This window comes from Diorhabda carinulata, chromosome 5, assembly GCF_026250575.1.
Source record: "Diorhabda carinulata isolate Delta chromosome 5, icDioCari1.1, whole genome shotgun sequence".
In the NCBI taxonomy this organism is placed as follows: domain Eukaryota; kingdom Metazoa; phylum Arthropoda; class Insecta; order Coleoptera; family Chrysomelidae; genus Diorhabda; species Diorhabda carinulata.
In genome coordinates this window covers 31,280,794-31,299,408 of record NC_079464.1, presented here as the reverse complement: position 1 = coordinate 31,299,408, position 18,615 = coordinate 31,280,794, and the positions used below count along the sequence as shown (strand labels likewise).

The 18,615-nt window shown below is 32.2% G+C and overlaps 5 protein-coding genes across 7 annotated transcripts in view; 3 read left to right on the top strand and 2 right to left on the bottom strand.

Moving 5' to 3' along the window:
- Positions 1-13,601, bottom strand: part of LOC130893781 (uncharacterized) — a 67,073-nt gene extending 53,472 nt beyond the window's left edge. The window contains exon 1 of the mRNA XM_057800151.1: positions 13,446-13,601. The gene's annotated coding sequence lies outside the window, so the exon portion shown is untranslated. The remainder of the gene's footprint in view (positions 1-13,445) is intronic.
- LOC130893773 (mitogen-activated protein kinase 15-like) lies at positions 365-7,281 on the top strand. Of its 2 annotated transcripts, none has more exons than XM_057800131.1 (9): positions 365-568; positions 1,384-1,734; positions 3,155-3,361; positions 4,938-5,084; positions 5,835-5,974; positions 6,034-6,278; positions 6,336-6,479; positions 6,625-6,802; positions 6,978-7,281. In XM_057800131.1, exons 2-9 carry the CDS (start codon positions 1,475-1,477, stop codon positions 7,157-7,159), a joined length of 1,503 nt encoding a protein of 500 aa, XP_057656114.1. In that variant the 5' UTR covers positions 365-568; positions 1,384-1,474; the 3' UTR covers positions 7,160-7,281. The 2 variants fall into 2 exon arrangements, with proteins under 2 accessions (XP_057656114.1, XP_057656113.1); XM_057800130.1 differs by having other exon boundaries at positions 4,926-5,084.
- Positions 7,412-9,066, top strand: LOC130893776 (protoheme IX farnesyltransferase, mitochondrial). Its single transcript, XM_057800137.1, has 6 exons — positions 7,412-7,656; positions 7,712-7,943; positions 7,994-8,189; positions 8,246-8,421; positions 8,484-8,798; positions 8,855-9,066. The coding sequence occupies exons 1-6, from the start codon at positions 7,585-7,587 to the stop codon at positions 9,022-9,024; spliced, it is 1,161 nt and encodes a 386-aa protein (XP_057656120.1). The 5' UTR covers positions 7,412-7,584; the 3' UTR covers positions 9,025-9,066.
- On the top strand, positions 10,378-13,221 carry LOC130893780 (protein phosphatase 1 regulatory subunit 21). 2 transcript variants are annotated; one of them, XM_057800146.1, is made up of 5 exons: positions 10,379-10,639; positions 10,691-10,996; positions 11,053-11,274; positions 11,337-11,762; positions 12,571-13,221. In XM_057800146.1, the coding sequence occupies exons 1-4, from the start codon at positions 10,580-10,582 to the stop codon at positions 11,721-11,723; spliced, it is 975 nt and encodes a 324-aa protein (XP_057656129.1). In that variant the 5' UTR covers positions 10,379-10,579; the 3' UTR covers positions 11,724-11,762; positions 12,571-13,221. The 2 variants fall into 2 exon arrangements, with proteins under 2 accessions (XP_057656128.1, XP_057656129.1); XM_057800145.1 differs by having other exon boundaries at positions 10,378-10,639; positions 11,337-13,221.
- Positions 13,602-14,105: 504 nt separating the features above from the next.
- LOC130893774 (protein ERGIC-53) lies at positions 14,106-18,274 on the bottom strand. The gene is made up of 8 exons (XM_057800132.1): positions 18,050-18,274; positions 17,620-17,774; positions 17,394-17,566; positions 17,040-17,332; positions 16,892-16,992; positions 16,528-16,838; positions 15,372-15,647; positions 14,106-14,808 (listed from the first exon to the last, which is right to left on the bottom strand). Exons 1-8 carry the CDS (start codon positions 18,204-18,206, stop codon positions 14,772-14,774), a joined length of 1,503 nt encoding a protein of 500 aa, XP_057656115.1. The 5' UTR covers positions 18,207-18,274; the 3' UTR covers positions 14,106-14,771.
- Positions 18,275-18,615: the final 341 nt, after the last annotated feature.

Genomic DNA, 18,615 nt, shown 5'->3' with positions numbered 1-18,615 from the left:
AGTAAATTCAAGTCTTCTTTTTTCACCTTTACTACGAGGGGATGTAAAATATTTCGTAAAAAAATCACTTTTTTTGTACCAGCACGTGTCTGTTAGTTTCCCTCGAATTTATTACTTTCCTGTTAATTTTTCTTACCAAACTTTATCTACGTAAGTTTCATTATCCCTCGTAAATAATAATTATTTAACACAAAATTCAATTACTTTCACTTGCCGATCGAATTCCCACGGTATAGAGGTCAGTAGGCTATTTCGTAAATAATAAATGACGGAATAAATAAAACCGATAAAAAACCGCCCTACTTTACCGATCATTCGAGTCTATCGATAAAGTTTTGTTTTCAGTCTGGCTTCATAATATGAATGTGAACGTCACAGTTGCCGATGACTAAATCTAACAAATTGATTGTCGTCATGACGACGGTCGCATGTAAATTGTGACCAATAAACAAACTTCCCGTATCATATTTATTTGCGGCTTTTAATCATTAAACGTTGATGGTTGTCTGTAGATATTATTAAGTTTTTTCTTTTAATTTGAGAGTGCGTTTACATCCGAAGAGATAAGGTGAGACATTCTTGCTTAAATTACACAATACGTTAGTTAAAAAGAGACAGCGATATTTTGAAGGTTAGACACGGGAAATGATTTTAAAAAAAACTTTTAATATTAAATATGTTATTTAATCAATAAGTTTAAATTGAGAGCGTTTATGAATGAAGAAGGAAGGTAGGACTTGTTTTCTTTTTAAATTAAATTTGTTATTCAAAAGTTCGATTTTGTTGTCGGAACGTAAAAATATTTGTTCATTACTTAAATTTGACACTGTTGGAACGCAATTTTAATATAGCGCTAATCAAGTAGTTACGGACTGTCTGCCGGAACAAACCTAATGTTTTATACGTATTCCGAGTGTACTCGAATTACACGAAACGTAGCAAACGTGAGTTAAAAAGAGACATCGAGATATTTTGATACGAGGATAAAATAAAAAACAATAATCAATAATAAAAAACTTTATTTATAAGATATGAAAAATCAGTACCGTTAATTTTGCATGAAATAGATAATTTGAACTCGTTTGGAAAATTCATTTTTATTTCACTTTTGTACTGAAAAGTATATTTTAGATTTAGATTTTGACATTCGATTTGAACCACCTTATTAAAGCGAGAACAAGTGAGTGATAATTTCATCTCTATTTGAGATAAATCAGTCACAAACAATGTTGCCACACTTCACATTAAAATTTTCTTTACAATTAAGAAACTCTATTGACATTGCGATTAAAAAATATTAGTAACATTAAGATATTAAATTGGTAGTAAGGATATATATCGTGATATGTAAAATTAACTCACCAGAGGTCGTTTTTCCCACAGACAGACTCTAACGTCACAATGACAAATATCTTTTAACAAGTCATGGTCTGTACTGAAGTTCTACTATTTTGTTTGTTGTAAGAGGGATAAGATGGCCCAATCGAAAGATAAAATGAGCGAAATCGACGAGCACATCATGAAGAGATTCGATATACAAAAAAGATTAGGGAAAGGAGCGTACGGAATCGTATGGAAAGCGATCGATAGAAAAACTAGGGACGTGGTTGCGATTAAAAAAATATTCGACGCATTCCGTAATCAGACAGACGCCCAAAGGACTTACAGGGAGATTATGTTTTTGCAGTCGTTCAAAAATCATCCCAATATAGTTAAATTGCACAGTGTCCACAGGTAGGAAACAATCTCTAATTATAATCGAAGGTGAAAGCTTTTCATCGATCGTGAAATGTCTGTGTTTCGTGATTCGATTTTCATCTGTCTGGTGTGAACCCCCCTTAGCTCTATGTCGTGGTGGATCATCAGTTTTCCGAATTATTCCCTCACGATTTGGTTCAACATTTCTTGTATATACCAAGGAATATTAATTGTTATCTCCTGGAGATTTCTTGTATTCCCTAGATCCTAAAGTACCTAGTGACATTCCTAGACGATGTCGTCCACGATGTTTTGTATTCCCTAGATCCTAAAGTACCTAGTGACATTCCTAGACGATGTCGTCCACAATGTTTTGTATTTCCTAGGTCCTAAAGTACCTAGTGACATTCCTTGGCGATGTCGCCCACGATGTTTTGTATTCTCTAGGTCCTAAAGTACCAAGGGACATTCCTTGGCGATATCGCCCACGATGTTTTGTATTCTCTAGGTCCTAAAGTAACTAGTGACATTCTTTGACGATGTCGTCCACGATGTTTTGTATTCCCTAGGTCCTAAAGTACCAAGGGACATTTCTTGGCGATGTCGTCCACGATGTTTTGTATTCCCTATGTCCTAAAGTACCAAGGGACAGTCCTTGGCGATGTCGCCCACGATGTTTTGTATTCTCTAGGTCCTAAAGTACCAAGGGACATTCCTTGGCGATGTCGCCCACGATGTTTTGTATTCTCTAGGTCCTAAAGTACCAAGGGACATTCCTTGGCGATGTCGTCCACGATGTTTTGTATTCCCTAGGTCCTAAAGTACCTAGTGACATTTCTTGGCGATGTCGTCCACGATGTTTTGTATTTCCTAGGTCCTAAAGTACCTAGTGACATTCCTTGGCGATGTCGTCCACGATGTTTTGTATTCCCTAGGTCCTAAAGTACCTAGTGACATTCCTTGGCGATGTCGTCCACGATGTTTTGTATTCCCTAGGTCCTAAAGTACCTAGTGACATTCCTTGGCGATGTAGTCCACGATGTTTTGTATTCCCTAGGTCCTAAAGTACCTAGTGACATTCCTTGGCGATGTCGTCCACGATGTTTTGTATTCCCTAGGTCCTAAAGTACCTAGTGACATTCCTTGGCGATGTCGTCCACGATGTTTTGTATTCCCTAGGTCCTAAAGTACCTAGTGACATTCCTTGGCGATGTAGTCCACGATGTTTTGTATTCCCTAGGTCCTAAAGTACCTAGTGACATTCCTTGGCGATGTCGTCCACGATGTTTTGTATCTCCTAGGTCCTAATGTACCAAAGGATATTATTTGTTATCTCCTGGAGATGTCGTCCATGATTTCTTGTATCTTCTAGGTCCTAAAGTAACAAGGGACATTATTTCTTATCCTTCTGGTGGCGATCGGACCGTGTACTTTTATTCGAAACCGTTATTTTCAGAGCTCTAAACAACAGAGACATCTATTTAGGTTTCGAGTATATGGAAACTGATTTACATAATGTAATTAAAAGAAAAACTATATTGAAAGACGTCCACAAGAGGTATATCGTCTATCAGTTGCTCAAAGCCATCAAATATATTCATTCCGGAAATGTTATACATCGAGATATGAAACCCAGTAACGTTCTTTTGGATAGTCTATGTAGGTAAGTGAAATACAAATATCGAACTAATTTTTTTTATGTCGATACAATCGCATTTAATAAATTTTAATTCGTTAAACTATTTGTTTATACTCATATTTGATGATAACAAAAAATTTAAGTTCAATATCTTTGATATCGATGGAAATCCTTCAACTCTGGCAACGTCGAAACAGTTGTACTCGAGGGATAACTTGATTTTACATAACGGTTAATTATAACAGTTATTTTGTAACACTCGATGATCATATCTTTAGTCTTTTGGTGGATTTTAACGAAATTTTTCGATACTAATAAAGTCAGATCTATATTCTTAGTAAAGCTTCACCTATTTATACTGTTATCACAATTATTCGAAACATAAATTTAAATTTTAACGTTAAAAAAACTTGTTGCTATTAGATTATCATTCGAAACCAACTCTATTAAAAACCCATAATGTTTAATTGTAAATAGAATCGATATGAATATTTTTAGCTTATTATTAGTGTAAAAAATAATTTTTAGTATTATTACGTATAATAATCATTCATTTACTTGCCTTAAACATGTTAATCAAATAAATTATTTATATATCAATCTAATATCGTATAATAATCAAAAATATTTTGTTTTAAATCGTAACATCCTCACACTCCAATACATTCGTCACACTAACGCAGCGTAAATAGGATATTCTTTATATATGTAGGAAACAACACTGTTGCCAGATTGTTTAAACAATTTAGTGACAGAAATATTGAAAGTGATAATTATAGGGTAGCAAAAAAAACGTTTCGTTTTATCCAACTAATTTATTTAATAGTGAAATTATTGGAATTATTCCATAAAATATCTGCAAATTCTGATAAAAGTTGCAATAATTTCCTCGTTTAAAGTCTTTAACATTTAAACAAATGCTTCCATTCTGGCAACATCCGGATAAGGGAAGTTTGATATTCGATTAAACTCGAGAAATATCGTAATAACTCGATAACATTCGTTTCTTCAACAGTTGAATGTAAAATGTAACCGTTATATTATCTCATCAAGTCACGTGCATTAGGCATGTTAGTAAAAGATTTATTTCTGAAATTACATAAGTTTTATTAAAAGTGAAGTGATGTTTTACGTTATTTTCGAACTAGTTTAAAATGGAACCACTTGTTTCGACTCTAAAGAACTGGCATTTTAATTTTTAACGTGAAGCAAAAATAAATAATAATGAGTGAAATTTGCATCACCAATGTAATGTGACAACACTGTGCATTAAGATGAAAACGTGACTTGTATTCTTGTGTATGCAGTTTTATTTAATATAAATTAATAAAATGGAGTTATGTGTGTGTGTAAAACTAAATTTATTTTGTTATTATTTGAGAAAACAAAAATTTGTTCCAAAGAAATCTTCGTGCAGCATAAAAAATTTGATTTTTATTCTGTGGAATTTCTTCTTTTTTATTTATTCTTATGAAATAAACACGAAGAAGTTACAGAATGCCTACGAAACTTTTGTACTACAGACAAGTTTTTAAATAAGTATATTTTGCAAATACACCAAATAATATTATAATTTGGTGAATAATAGCCGATTCTGTAGGTGTAAGATAGCCGATTTTGGTCTGGCGAGATCTTTATCTCAAGGATCGGAGGGTTCTGTCAACGGTTCAGACGGAGATCCAACACTGACTGACTACGTGGCAACGAGGTGGTATAGAGCACCGGAAATTCTAATCGCAAATAGAAGGTAAGTCAAAAAACCATAAATCTATTCTCATTTTAACTGAACGATATATTTTCGTGAGTTTTGGTGGAATTATATCAGTAAATTTAAGATTTTTATACAAAATTTCATAGATAAATTTGTCGTGATGGGAAATAGGCCTAAAAACGATAAATTTATTGTTTATTCTACTAAATAATGTATTTTCGTGAGTTTTGGTGGAATTATATCAGTAAATTAAAGATTTTCATACAAAATTTCATAGATAAAATTGACTATAAGAAGAGATGTTCAATGAAAAACTATTTTATCTCGTATATTGGCCCAAAAACGATAAATTTATTGTTTATTCGACTAAATAAAATATTTTCGTGAGTTTTGGTGGAATTGTATCAAACATATTAACATTTTTATACAAAATTTCATAGATAAATTTGTCGTGATGGGAAATAGGCCTAAAAACGATAAATTTATTGTTTATTCAACTAAATAATGTATTTTCGTGAGTTTTGGTGGAATTATATCAGTAAATTAAAGATTTTCATACAAAATTTCATAGATAAAATTGACTATAAAAAGAGATGTTCAATGAAAAACTATTTTATCTCGTATATTGGCCCAAAAACGATAAATTTATTGTTTATTCGACTGAATATAACATTTTCGTGAGTTTTGGTGGAATTGCATCAGTCAAATTGAAATTTCTGTATAAAATTCCATAGATAAATATAATTATGAAACTAAGCGTTCCGTGAAAAGTATTTTATCTTATAGATACACAAAAGGCATAGATTTATGGAGTATTGGCTGTATACTAGCTGAAATGTCATTGGGAAAACCGATATTTCCCGGCACTTCGACTGTCAATCAAGTAGAAAAAATAATGGCTACCATCCCAACTCCCAGTCAGGAAGGTAATTCGAATAATTATCATTCGAATTACGTCACTGTTGAAAAAAAACTGTTTTTACAGATATTAATCAGGTGTGCATCTCTGGAATCGGTTCATCGATGATAAAAAACGCCTCGGCGGTGCAAAAAATTCCCCTGGCGTCCATTTTAGGCGCCGGGGTACCATCAGACGCCATCGATTTGATCAACAGATTATTAGTTTTCAATCCTCACGACAGATTAACCGCCGAAGAAGCTCTAGAACACGCCTACGTTGCCAGATTTCGTAATCCCGATCAGGAAGTGTCATTGGAAATGTCTGTCATTGTGAGTTCGACATTTTTCAACAGAAAACAATCGAATTTGTTTTTGTTTTGTTTACAGGTACCTTTAAACGACGACATTCGATTGTCAGTTGATGATTACCGGAACAAGTTATACGAGTTAATGGCCGCCCACAACCAGAGGCAATCAAAAGCCGGTTTATTGGTCAAGCAAAAAAGTTTAGTGCCACAAGTTTATTCTAGAGTAAGTGTGAAATCGAAATTCACTAAATTCGTTTGTGATAATTTATTTTTGATTACTAGCGCACCCTGTATAATGATAAAATTTATTTGCAGCGTCTCGTTTTATAATTATAAATTCCAATTTCAATTTTCATATTTTTTACTAGGTGTCAAAAAATACGGAGAATTATTTTAAGCATCACATGAGTGTTCACGATAAATCTTACAATTCACAATCGGAATCAAAGATGTCTGACAAGAAAAGTCAATGGGTACACACGACAAATATAAAATCAGATTCCAAAGTCGTCAAGAAACCAACGAATTCTGTGACTATACATAAAGGTACGTTCGGTAGTAGTGTTTTATGACATGTAACACGTATCAACCTCCAACTCGACAGTATGTACATAAATGTGCGTTCGTGAGAAGTATTTTATGAACATTTAGCTCGAATTGGCCTTGTACTTAACAATCATTTATTTATATTGGGAGAGTGATTTTTGATAATTTGTTGTAGGAGATGTTATAAAAGCTAGTGGAGATTATCGATCTAATGTAAAAAAGTCGGTAGCGGATGTCGGTAAAAGGAGACTAGCACCTAAAACGAATACATTGAATACTTTCACTCATTTAGGGAAAAATCATGGAGTTATTACTCAGAGTGCATTGATGGAGCTCAGAGCTGCCGGGCTGCGGTGAAACGGGGAATTTTTCGAGTTTATACACAGTATTAATTTACCACTTTTACTATACATGCATTTTATACCATTTTGCACATTGTGTAATTTTTTTATATAAAGAAAAACAAAAATTGAACACAAGCGTTTTATTTATTCCATTCCACAAAAATTAGAACACAACAATCTTTAATTTTATGTCACTTGTCCATAGCTCAAAAAACGTGTACTACTTTAGTGTAAAACTTATAAAATGGAACGCACCTGATATCAATTGACATTTGTACTGCCAATTACGACAGATGACGTAACCTTATTCTTTCCCTTCAAAAAGTTCAAAATGTTAAAGACCAAATACTTCGAAAAAACTTGATAGAATAGAAAATAAATAAAAATTATATAACCAACGATCATTTTGTTATGTATACTAATTAAATAAACTATAATATGTACCAAGGCGTAGTATTTAATTTAGGATTACATAAATGTTTGAGCACATCGTCTGTACACTTATTTAAGGTAAAAACATTTGTTTATATAATATATTTATACAGGATTCGATATTTTCTTTCAGCAATACAAGTTTGGAGTCAACTTTATTGTTCCCAGCACTAATTACGTTAACAAAACGAATACGAAATCCTCACCACCTGTACTAGTAGATATATCACAAAATGAGGCATTACCTCTACCGGACTTTTTACCCCACAAACCAAAAATCGAACCGTCATGGCAAATAACCCCGTGTACTAATAAATCAAACGTCGTTAGCCAGTACCTGAAATTATCTAAAATACGACTAACTTGTAAGTACATTAATATAAAACAAATTTTTAGTGAAAATGGACATTTTCAGCACTTGTTGTTATCACGTCTATGGCGGGATATGCAGTGGCACCCGCCCCTTTCGAAGTCATGCCATTTTTAATGTGTGCCACAGGTACAGCTCTACTTTCTGCAGCTGCAAACGCTACAAATCAATTCCACGAGGTACCGTTCGACGCGCAGATGTCAAGAACGAAAAACAGAGTGATAGTTTGTGGTAAATTAACGTAAGCTATTTTCATTTATCTCAAATTTAAATATAACAATTTACTTTTCGTTTCAGACCTTTACACGCTATGGTATTTGCCGCCACGACCAGTATTACAGGCTTAGGGATATTATATTACGGAGTTAACGGACTAACAGCGAGTTTAGGACTGACAAATCTACTTTTGTATACCTCAGTATACACCCCTCTGAAGAGAATTAGCATTTTGAACACTTGGGTTGGGTCAGTAGGTCAGATTGTTTGGATAACTACGTAAAAAAGTATATTTTTAATTATTTTTTTCGGGTTTCAGTTGGTGCTATACCTCCTTTAATGGGATGGGCAGCTTGTGCAAACTCTCTAGGTCCAGGGGCTTGGTTAATGGCTGCTCTACTATACAGTTGGCAATTTCCACACTTTAACGCCTTATCTTGGAACTTGAGACCCGATTATTCGAGGGCTGGTTATAGGATGATGGCTGTAACCGAACCAGGACTTTGTAGACGGGTGGCTCTAAGACATACAATCGCTATACAAGCGATGTCAGTTGCCGCTCCGTTATTGGACACAACAAATTGGTGGTTTTTGTTGGAAAGCACCCCGTTGAATTTGTATTTCATATATTTAGGTGGGTTTGGACGATTTATTACGACGTCTTCACACTTATAGTTGTTTATTTTTTAGCTTACAAGTTCTACAAAGAATCATCTAGTGCTACATCAAGGAAATTGTTTCGTTTTTCTTTAATTCACCTTCCGTTGATAATGATCCTGTTTTTGGTGAATAAAAAGAAGTGGTTTCTTTTCGAAGGTGAGGAAAATGATATAAGCAGGACAGAAGTAGTGGAAGTGTAGTGAAAGTGATATTTTCCTTTGAATAAAGTATTGTCGTTTGTTTTTTGGCATTTTCCTTTACCAGTTCCTTATTAACAGCTCCTACATCAAGCCACACTTATGGCCACAGAATTAAATTAAAACTATCTTGGACTTGCCGATATTTATTGTCAAAATCAAGAAATAGGGTCGGAATTTCTCTTTTGGCCGACTGTAGTGTTTAATGTACATTTTAAAAGTAATTAACGACTTATTTCAAGTCAGATATACCGAAATGTCTCGAACGAAAGGTGTTTGAACAAAAAGTACTCTCAGTATTGACTATGGCTCTGAAACATTAACATTGATATGAAAAAATGAGTAAAAAGTACAAAAGAACTGCGTAAAACGACAAAAGTTAAAGATGCAATTGAAAGAGTTAGACGGAAACTGGTTTCGATCACAGACGCGAGGATAAATAGTCTAGGTTAAGAGATGCTTCTGTTAAAAAGTGAACGAGACAGGCTACTAAATGATGATGACGACAACAAATAACCTAACTTAACACGGGTACATACGAGAAAATCGATTATTTACCCCACGCCCACCATCCTGACTTTTTCTAATTAGCTTTGTTCACGGTAGAGATCCTGAACACGTTCTGTCATTAAACGTGTGAAAAAGCATCTTCGGAGAGTACAAACCTATTCCAAACGTATTTGAATACGTTAAATCCCGAGGTATTTTCAATCCGGATCGTGCGCATTCGTTCTAATCGCATTTTTGTTTTTTTTACCACGCCCTAATTCCTAACCTATATAATTTTCTTGTAATTAAAAATCGTAGTAATTAACTTTGTACTTACAAATATCAAGAAAAAATCTTAATTATTCAGTAAATATCATATACATCTTATTCTCCTAGTTAGTAACATTCATATGGATATTCTAAACAAAGCAAACGCATTTGAAAATTCAGAAGACATCCAGAATTTATTCGTAATATGTTCAAATCGCTATTAAAGCTAATCAATTCCGTCATTAGTTGGGTTCAGTAATGTTAATCGCGGAGCAAAACGATTAGTATCACATGATCATAGGTTGTCAGAACAGCAACTAGTGAAATATGGAGTTTTATGAAAATACAAAAAATGATTTTTTAAATGCTTATTTGTTATATAGCAATATGTACTGAAGCTGGCTATCAATTTGTGACCTCGGGAGGTGGTAATTATTATACTCTGTCAGTTCTTTTGCTTTTTATATATACAGGAATAACATACAATACATAAGTAGAAACAACCCTTGAATAAAATTACTAATTGATCACCATTGAAATGTAAAATTTTTCACGTTTAGGAGCAAAGAGATCGTAATCAGAGTGTTCAAAAAAGTATATAATCGAATACTAACCGAGTAGTGTGATCGAGGTAAAGTAGATTGCCGAACGATACCGAACAGTCAGAGTGATCAGTGTACATAGCCGAATGCAGTAATAGAATCGGTTTGTTTTGACTTTTGACAGTTGACATGATGAATTGACAATTGAATAAAAATTCTTATTATTTATAAAACAGATTAAATCTTATACTTATAATATGGAAAAAGAAACGGAAATAGAATCAAAATATCATAGATTAGCGGCTGAATATTCGAAAGTAAGTAAAATATTGTTAATAAGTGTAGTGATCTAACCTAAAAATTGTTAGGTTCGATCTCAAGCAACTGTTCTCAAAAAAGCAGTCCTAGATGAACAAGCTAAAACTGCAAACCTACAAGAATTAGTTAGAAATCACGAACAGACTGTTAGAAAACGCGACCAAGAAATCGAAAGTCTCACATTTAGAAACGATCAATTAACAAAGAGAATTGTCGTATTACAACACGAACTGCAAAACAATAACGGTAAAAAAAATAAGAATAAAGTTGTAGAAACAGTTCCTAACGTCGATGTAAGTGTTTTAAACGATGAACTACAAAAAAAAATTTTAGAAAACGCTCAGTTATTTAATACGGTAAGCGTATACGCCCCCATATCGAATATTGTGGTAAAATTTTCATTTTTGCTTAGATTACAGAAAAGGATTTAGAAGTTTTAGAATGTAAAGAAAAATTGAAAAACTTGGAGGATTTAGTAACTAATCTCCAAGAGGAACTAGCTAATAAATCAAAATTACACAACGATGTCGAAGAGAAGTATAAAAAACGTATACAGGAGCTTGAAAAGAATATCAAAAGACTCTCATTAAATTATGCTGAAAATAAAAAATCTTCTGATAGTTCCGAAGAAACTGTAAGTATTTTCGTAATATCTTATTTTGTGTTTATATTGTTGCGAATATTTTTCTTTTATAGGCTAAGCACTGGCAAACAGAAGCAGAAAGATGGAAGACGGAATGTGATTTATTAAAATCCAAGCCCCAATCAAGTGACAAACTTACAACATACTATGAATCTCAAATAAGTGAAATATTAGAATCAAACGCCTTGTGTAAATCTGAAATGCAAACCGCCTGGGCAGAAAATTTAGCTCTAAAGGCCCGATTAGAAGACATCACATCTGAATACAGCAAGTTAAAGAGTAGCTTAGAAAATAGTTATGAAGAACTAATGACAACTAATAACAGTTATAAAATGCAATTGGACGCTATGACTGAACATCTAGCGGCACAAAACGAAAAAATCACCAAACAGTGCGACGAAATCCAATTTCTCAAACATAAATTAGGAATTAAAAAATAATATTGCAACAGGAACCTGCATACAAGAGATTCTTCAATGGTAAGTAATGAAATATTGAGTTACCGTTTTAACTAATTCTTTAGATGAAAAATATTTTTAAAAGGGCTGTGATACACAAAAAAAAGTTAGTAGTACGTTCAAAAGGTTTAGAATAGCGACATTTTTCAGCCCAAGTGACCTAAGGTTCAAATTATTATAAAAATATTAGCAAATACTGAAATTAATCATAACTAAAATAATTACTTGATACTTACAATTGGTCCTTCAAGCCATATATTAACCAGGCTCGAAGGACCACATATCCTCTTTATATAAGTACATATGTATTGTGCTACACACGGGCCATTTAGGCTGATAGTGTGGTAATTTTCTTCCATTCTTTTCAATTTTTTGTCCTCCCCTGCCATTCCCTAACCCCTAATTCCATTTTGTGTCCCACACATCCTAGTCTTTTTGGATCTTAGAATTTTGATGATTTTGTTCGCCAGCTGGTTTTCGTAGTGGGATTGTGGCAAAATTACCACCAAAGTCTACTATTTCTAATACATTTCCTAGCTTTCGAATATCTATGTATTTATCATCAGAAAATGAAATTATTTTCCAACTACAATGTACAAATATCTATAAAACTAATTAATTTACGTAATTTTTATTATTGTTATACTTTTGTACATATTTTTATATTGTACTTTGACAATAATTTCATTCACTGATACAAGGTATTCGAAAGCTAGGACTTTGGTATTTGATTTTGCCACAATCCCACTAAGAAAACGCTCTTATATAAGTATATATGAATAAAAAATTCAATCAAGCTCCTAACGACTTAATTTATGCGTGAAAATAGAATCTGGAATGGAAAATTCTAGTTTGGAAACCACTAGAATGAATAAAACTGGGTTAATCGCAGAGAAAATGCAGAAATGATACGTAAGGTCAGATTTTAATGTTGCAGTATAAAGACAGTTGAAAAATGCTAATCAATCATTACATTATAACAGTTATTCGTTGAAAAATTATAACATATACACAGTGATAATATCTAAGCCAGTTTTAAATGATTTATAAAGATAGAATCGGTTGATTATATTTGTGAGAATTTATTAAAAAACGAAGAAATAACAATAAAAAATGAATATGTTAACGAATTTCACTTCATAATTTAACCAGTTAGATGATTTTTATGCAATTATTTCGAGGTTAGGATTTGCTGAAAATTTTCAATAAAAAGTATCGTATATTGTATTTGTCTGATATTGATGTAATGAATTTTTAAAATGTGTGTTTTTTAATAGCTTTCACCTTATATTTGTGCGTCTCACACAAAAAACTACAGCAATATACATTTTTTTCAAATTATAAAATTTATACCTCATATCATTCCACTATTATATATTTATTTATAAACTTCAAGATTATAATATATATATGTAAATTTCGTTTAATAAATATTCCTTTATATTTTAAACAATTGTGATTATTAAATGATCGAATTGGATTTTTCGTTTTTTTTTTCCTACCAAAGTGCAATTACACGTAATTTAATATTCATAGTCGGAAATTTTAAGATTTTAATTGATTTTCATACCAATTGTTGAATCCATACATGACCAAAAAACAAAATTATTATGGTATAATTAGGAAAAGATTTTTCATCTACTCAATTTTATATACAGATACTGAAGTGGTATCTACAGATAACCTCAAAATCAATCAACTCACCTTTTTGTCTGTTTTTGAATCCTAATGACGCTTTAACCACATTTTTTAATTTCTTCTTATTATTCACGTCACCTAATTAGTAAAAAAATATACAACACTCAATAATTTCACCTAATTACGGGTTTTAATCCTGAAGAATATCACTTTCCAAGTCATTATTGCAAAAAGAAACTTTCAAACTACCGCTCTTTTAAAATGGCGGATTGTCATATGATGATGTCTGCATGAAAAGAATTATGTTCTATGCACACATATGGGTTTTATGATAAAATTCAGTAGGCTATAGGTAAATACCTGAATTAAATGTTGATATTATGTAGTACGAGAATAGCTTTGATTTTTGTTACACGACTAGAAGTTCTATTTGATTGCTGATTCTTCGCGGTGATTATCCCGAATAGCTCGTAATCAATCACCGGGATCTAAATGATTCGGAATGAGTATAGGTCGGTCGTATGTCCAGTTATAAAAAAGAAGAGAGAAATTATTATTTTTATATCTTAAAATTACCTCTTTTTTGTCCTTTCCTGTTGAAATCAGTTTTATATGCTTACATTTCCTAGTTTTTATAGTGTTTTATCCTTATTTTTACAGAAATATCAAGGAATTTCCGTTTTCTTCGCAACTTTTTACAGGTATAAGGTAAATAAAACAAAAATCTTGTAACAAAACCTCATTTTTATTAAAGTACCATTTTTTTATATATATAAACATTTAAAACCGTATGAAAACACAAATAGAAAAATATACGTCCAAAAAAACAAGCTCGCGCCAATGGAAATGTTTTTAAAACATTAAAACAATGAGAAAGAAAACAAAAAAGAGAGCATCTGAAATGAGCTCCGGTAAATTTATTACAATAAAATCGTATTAAGAAATTCCACTTTCAATTAAAACAAATTTATTAGAAGTAAATATCTTACAAAAATATAATACAGTGTTGAATACAAATGGCGATTTAATAGGTAAATAACCATTAAAATGTTTTGTTACCTTAATTTCAATACTCTGAGAGAAAATGCTAAATCAAGACAAAAATATGTGAAGAAAATGAGGTTTCGTGATGATTTGTCTTGATTTGATGATTAATAATAACAAAAAGAAATTCAATTTATCTCATAATCAAAAACGATGAAATTTAAAAAAAAAAACAACTACAATCATATTCATTATTCAAATTGAAAGTGGATTAAATAAACTGTAGAAAATAAGAAGACTTGTCGTTCCCGGAACTAGTTACACACTGTAAAATGTCAAAAGAGATACAATGCCTCTTTTTACAAAAAAAAAAGAAAAAAATCAATCTCACGATTTGTCACATCTAGTCTAATAAAATTTTTTGCTACTGCTCTCTCTGCTATCCCTGAAACAAACGACGAGACACTCAAAATCGTCAGAAATGTCACTAGAACATTTAATTATTAATACGGGGGCTATCCATAACATACCTCTACATATAACTTTTATTACACGGTAATGTATGAGAATTGGTTTGTTCACAAAGTCATTTAAATGCAAAGAAAAACCTTATTTATTATAAATTATCATCATGCATCTCAATGTTGGTATTAAAGAGCTGTAGCTCTAGGAATTGGTGGTAGTTGCAAGCCACAAAACCAAAATTGAGCATTAAAAGGTTGATAACTTCCCCTTTAAGTCCTTTATATACCATTTTGAGTGCTGTATCACAATTGGAGCATTGTAGAACAAAAGAAATCTTCATATTCGGGAATCGGTGGTAGTTGCTTGCCCCAAAACCCAAATTGAGCATTAAATCGTCAAAAACTTCCCTTATAAGCCCACAAAATCCAAATTGTACACGAAATGGTTGAAAACTTCCCATTCAGAGGAAGTTTACAACCGCAACAGGTCAAAACTGCTTCTAACAATATTGTACATGTTAATTAAAGAAAAAATTAAACTAACCTGTAAAGATTATACGCTAATATTATGGCTAACTGCACAGCGGCGATCATAAGGACCGTTGTTGTATTGACACAAGTTACTATTGGACAATTTTGTTGCGCCGGTGCTTTTTGAGATAATTGCACTAAATTCTGTTTGACGTGGTTCAGTCCGTCTCGCATTTCACTGATCAAAGATTGAGTATCATAACCGACAGATTGTACTTGAGCCGTAGGTTGTTTAGCTTGGTTGTTTAAAATTGTGTCGGCTCGTAGTTTCAATTCCACCACAAATTGCCTGAAAGAAATAGTTTAAATCATAATAAAAGTGAAGAAAACGTGAAAATATATCTATATGTTAATGTTTGTTGAGGACTGGTACCCGAGCTAATGAAATTTTTATATAATTCTTCTATTTTCGTCATACTACAACTCTGGGTAAGTTTCAACTACATTCACCAACGTTATCCATTTTGTAAGGTCCTATGGATCTGTTTAAATATCCTAGAAAAGTTTTCATCTTCTATAATCTTCTCATTTTACTGCTATTCACTTATTTTCACTTTTCAATATCTCCAAATCAGTTTTTTGGCGCCTCACAAATTTCCTTTGTAAATATTTGGTAATTTTGTGAAAAATTTAAATATTCAAACATTTTTCTTTCATTTTCGGGGTTAGCTTTCGGATCTTCTGTGATCTGGACATTTGAACTACCATGTGATATCACAAATTCATCCTTTGAGGTCCTAATCACATTCCATACTTTTAGAGTTAGATTTTCCATCATCTGGTAACCTGTCCGTTATAAAAATTAGTGTTTAAGAGCTTGACGATGTTTTTACTACCATATGGTAAAACCAATCCATCCTTTTGGAGTCCTAGGAACTCTCCACACATATATTTCGAGAATTTTTTTAAAAATTCCAAAATAGAAAGGTCTATAACCCTGTGTGAATTTTTATCTACTGCCTTTTGTCACCTTGAGCTTCTATTTGCTACTGTGGGATTCCAGTCCTAGGTAAGTATCACCTTTTTGGGATCCTAACATCTTTGGGTTCAGTTTTATGATCTTCTGTAATTAGTACATTTGAACTACCTTGTGGTATCACAGATTCCTTTATTTTGGTCCTACCTTCCACTATTTCGGACAATTTAAAAAAAATTTAATCTATACTTACTTAATCTCTTGTAAATATCCACTAAAAAGATTGTGGTTGTTGAAAAGAGCGTCAACTTCGTGTCTCCTAATGGTATCCCCAACTTGTGCTGCTGGGATACCAGGTGGTGGTGGTGGAGCTCCTCCTCCTTGAACCATGGAAGCTTGTTGTGATATAAGACTCATCGTTCTTTCTTGTCTTCCGACAATTTCGTCGATTTTTTTATTAACTTCTCTGAGAACCTCGTATATTTGATTTTGACCTTGGAATATTTGTCTTAGTTCTCTTTGAGACTCTGATTCAAACCAATCTTCCACGTCGGGGTCTTTACGCTGAAAATACAAGTTTTTATAGTTAGGGGTTCACTTACCAACTTTTTATTTACCTCATCTGGGTGTTCTTTTTTGTATTCCGCTTTTTGGGCCTCCAATTTTTGTTGGTACTCTTGATACTCCTGTTGCAGTTTTTGTTGGTCCTCTCCTACAACTAAATCAAAAACAATAAAATTTACAATGAACTTATAATATCCTTACTTTGATTTTGTTGAGATTGTTCGATGGGGTGTAAACTCTTTGTGAGGAAATGTATGACGTCGTGGTCGTCGGCTAGGCCTCCGGTGGCAGCTGAAATTCCAAAATATCCCCCCCTTGGTAAAACTATGTTTTCCGCTCTCAAACACATATCAAAATCTTTTTCGTTATTCGTCATTCCGTTATTGAACAACACAGTAAGTGTATTTTGATAATATTCTATTTTCGCCCTTGTAGGATATGGTTTATTACGAAAATCGCGGAGACAACCAGCGAGTTGTTGAGTAGTACCATCGCTACAAAAAAAAAATTAGTATATGTATATATGAACGTGATTTTTTTATAAAAAATATTTACTTTTGATGATCAAATTGTTTTGTTCCATCATTTAATACTGCCATGATATAGGGATTATTGTGTTTGTTATCATTGTCGAATGAATCAAAAAACAAACCGAGACCGACCCATTGATCTGAAGATCCAAATATATCGCCGGAAAATGATCCTTTGTTTTGGGTATACCAAAACGCCTGTAAATAATTAACACTTACAAATAAATCTCAATTTTATTTAAATATCTTACTAAACCATCCGCTCCGATTCTTCCTCTTCCAGTTATTCTAAAAGCAATATCAACTTCCCACCAATCGAAATTAATTGGCTGTTTTGTCCATATAGCACCTTTTTGACTTTTTAAAGAAGGTGCAATTCTTACATTTTCAGAACTAGCAATCGCATCTTAAATAATTAGATATGTAAATAAAAACGGATAAAAACATATAGATTTAATTTATTTGCAATTACTAAAAACAAGTCGTTCATACAATTTAAGCTTTTTTTTAGAAAAAACATCTGGATTTTGGTTATATACGTGTACATTTTGACATAGGTTATGATATGTGTTATATCTATTTTACTTTTTTATCGTGCACAAGAAAGAGACAGAGTACGTATTTAATGACATTTATACCACGAAAAGTTTTACGTGTACTTAAAAATTTTGAAGTACTTACTACCACCATATTCCCAAAATGGTACTGAGCCGTCTTTTTGAGCTAAGTACGGAGGTTTGAATGAATATTTGTACTCAAATGTTCTATGTACTGTTTTAGCATCACTATTATTTAAAATAAATATGAAAAATAAAAGAAAATGAGTTATAAAGATCATGTTTACCACCGCACTAAATACTGAAATGAGAGCTAACTTCACGTGTAATAGATTTTAACTAAAAGTACGATTACAATAATCGAATGATTTAATCGATAGTATTCGATTAATTGATGATATATTCTAATGAAAAATTAATTTTTGTTCAAAAAAGAATACTTATTGAACCAGGTGTAATAACAACACCTGTTTAAAATGGAATTCAAACAACTTTATTAACAATTAACGTTAATAATCACAATAAAATATGAAATATATCAAATAATCGATTATATATTCGAAAACCGCAATACTCCTATGCAACTATCATAACAAGTTATGGTCATATAATTTGATTAACTAAACAAATGCAAAATAATCGATTATATTTCATAACTATACTCAATTAGTTAATAATAAACGATATTGT

Bases quoted from the DNA above. Each gene is read 5' to 3' on its own strand.
- LOC130893776 (XM_057800137.1), top strand. From the start codon at position 7,585: ATGTACCAAGGCGTAGTATTTAATTTAGGATTACATAAATGTTTGAGC. The intron at 8,422-8,483 runs GTCAGATTGTTT...TTCGGGTTTCAG, and splicing joins CACTTGGGTTGGGTCAGTAG to TTGGTGCTATACCTCCTTTA. The intron at 8,799-8,854 runs GTGGGTTTGGAC...TTTATTTTTTAG, and splicing joins TTTGTATTTCATATATTTAG to CTTACAAGTTCTACAAAGAA.
- LOC130893773 (XM_057800130.1), top strand. From the start codon at position 1,475: ATGGCCCAATCGAAAGATAAAATGAGCGAAATCGACGAGCACATCATG. The intron at 6,480-6,624 runs GTAAGTGTGAAA...ATTTTTTACTAG, and splicing joins TGCCACAAGTTTATTCTAGA to GTGTCAAAAAATACGGAGAA. The intron at 6,803-6,977 runs GTACGTTCGGTA...AATTTGTTGTAG, and splicing joins TTCTGTGACTATACATAAAG to GAGATGTTATAAAAGCTAGT.
- LOC130893774 (XM_057800132.1), bottom strand. From the start codon at position 18,206: ATGATCTTTATAACTCATTTTCTTTTATTTTTCATATTTATTTTAAAT. The intron at 17,567-17,619 runs GTAAGATATTTA...AATTATTTACAG, and splicing joins GAATCGGAGCGGATGGTTTA to GCGTTTTGGTATACCCAAAA. The intron at 16,839-16,891 runs GTAAATAAAAAG...TTGTATTTTCAG, and splicing joins AAAAAGAACACCCAGATGAG to CGTAAAGACCCCGACGTGGA.
- LOC130893780 (XM_057800145.1), top strand. From the start codon at position 10,580: ATGGAAAAAGAAACGGAAATAGAATCAAAATATCATAGATTAGCGGCT. The intron at 10,640-10,690 runs GTAAGTAAAATA...AAAAATTGTTAG, and splicing joins TAGCGGCTGAATATTCGAAA to GTTCGATCTCAAGCAACTGT. The intron at 10,997-11,052 runs GTAAGCGTATAC...ATTTTTGCTTAG, and splicing joins ACGCTCAGTTATTTAATACG to ATTACAGAAAAGGATTTAGA.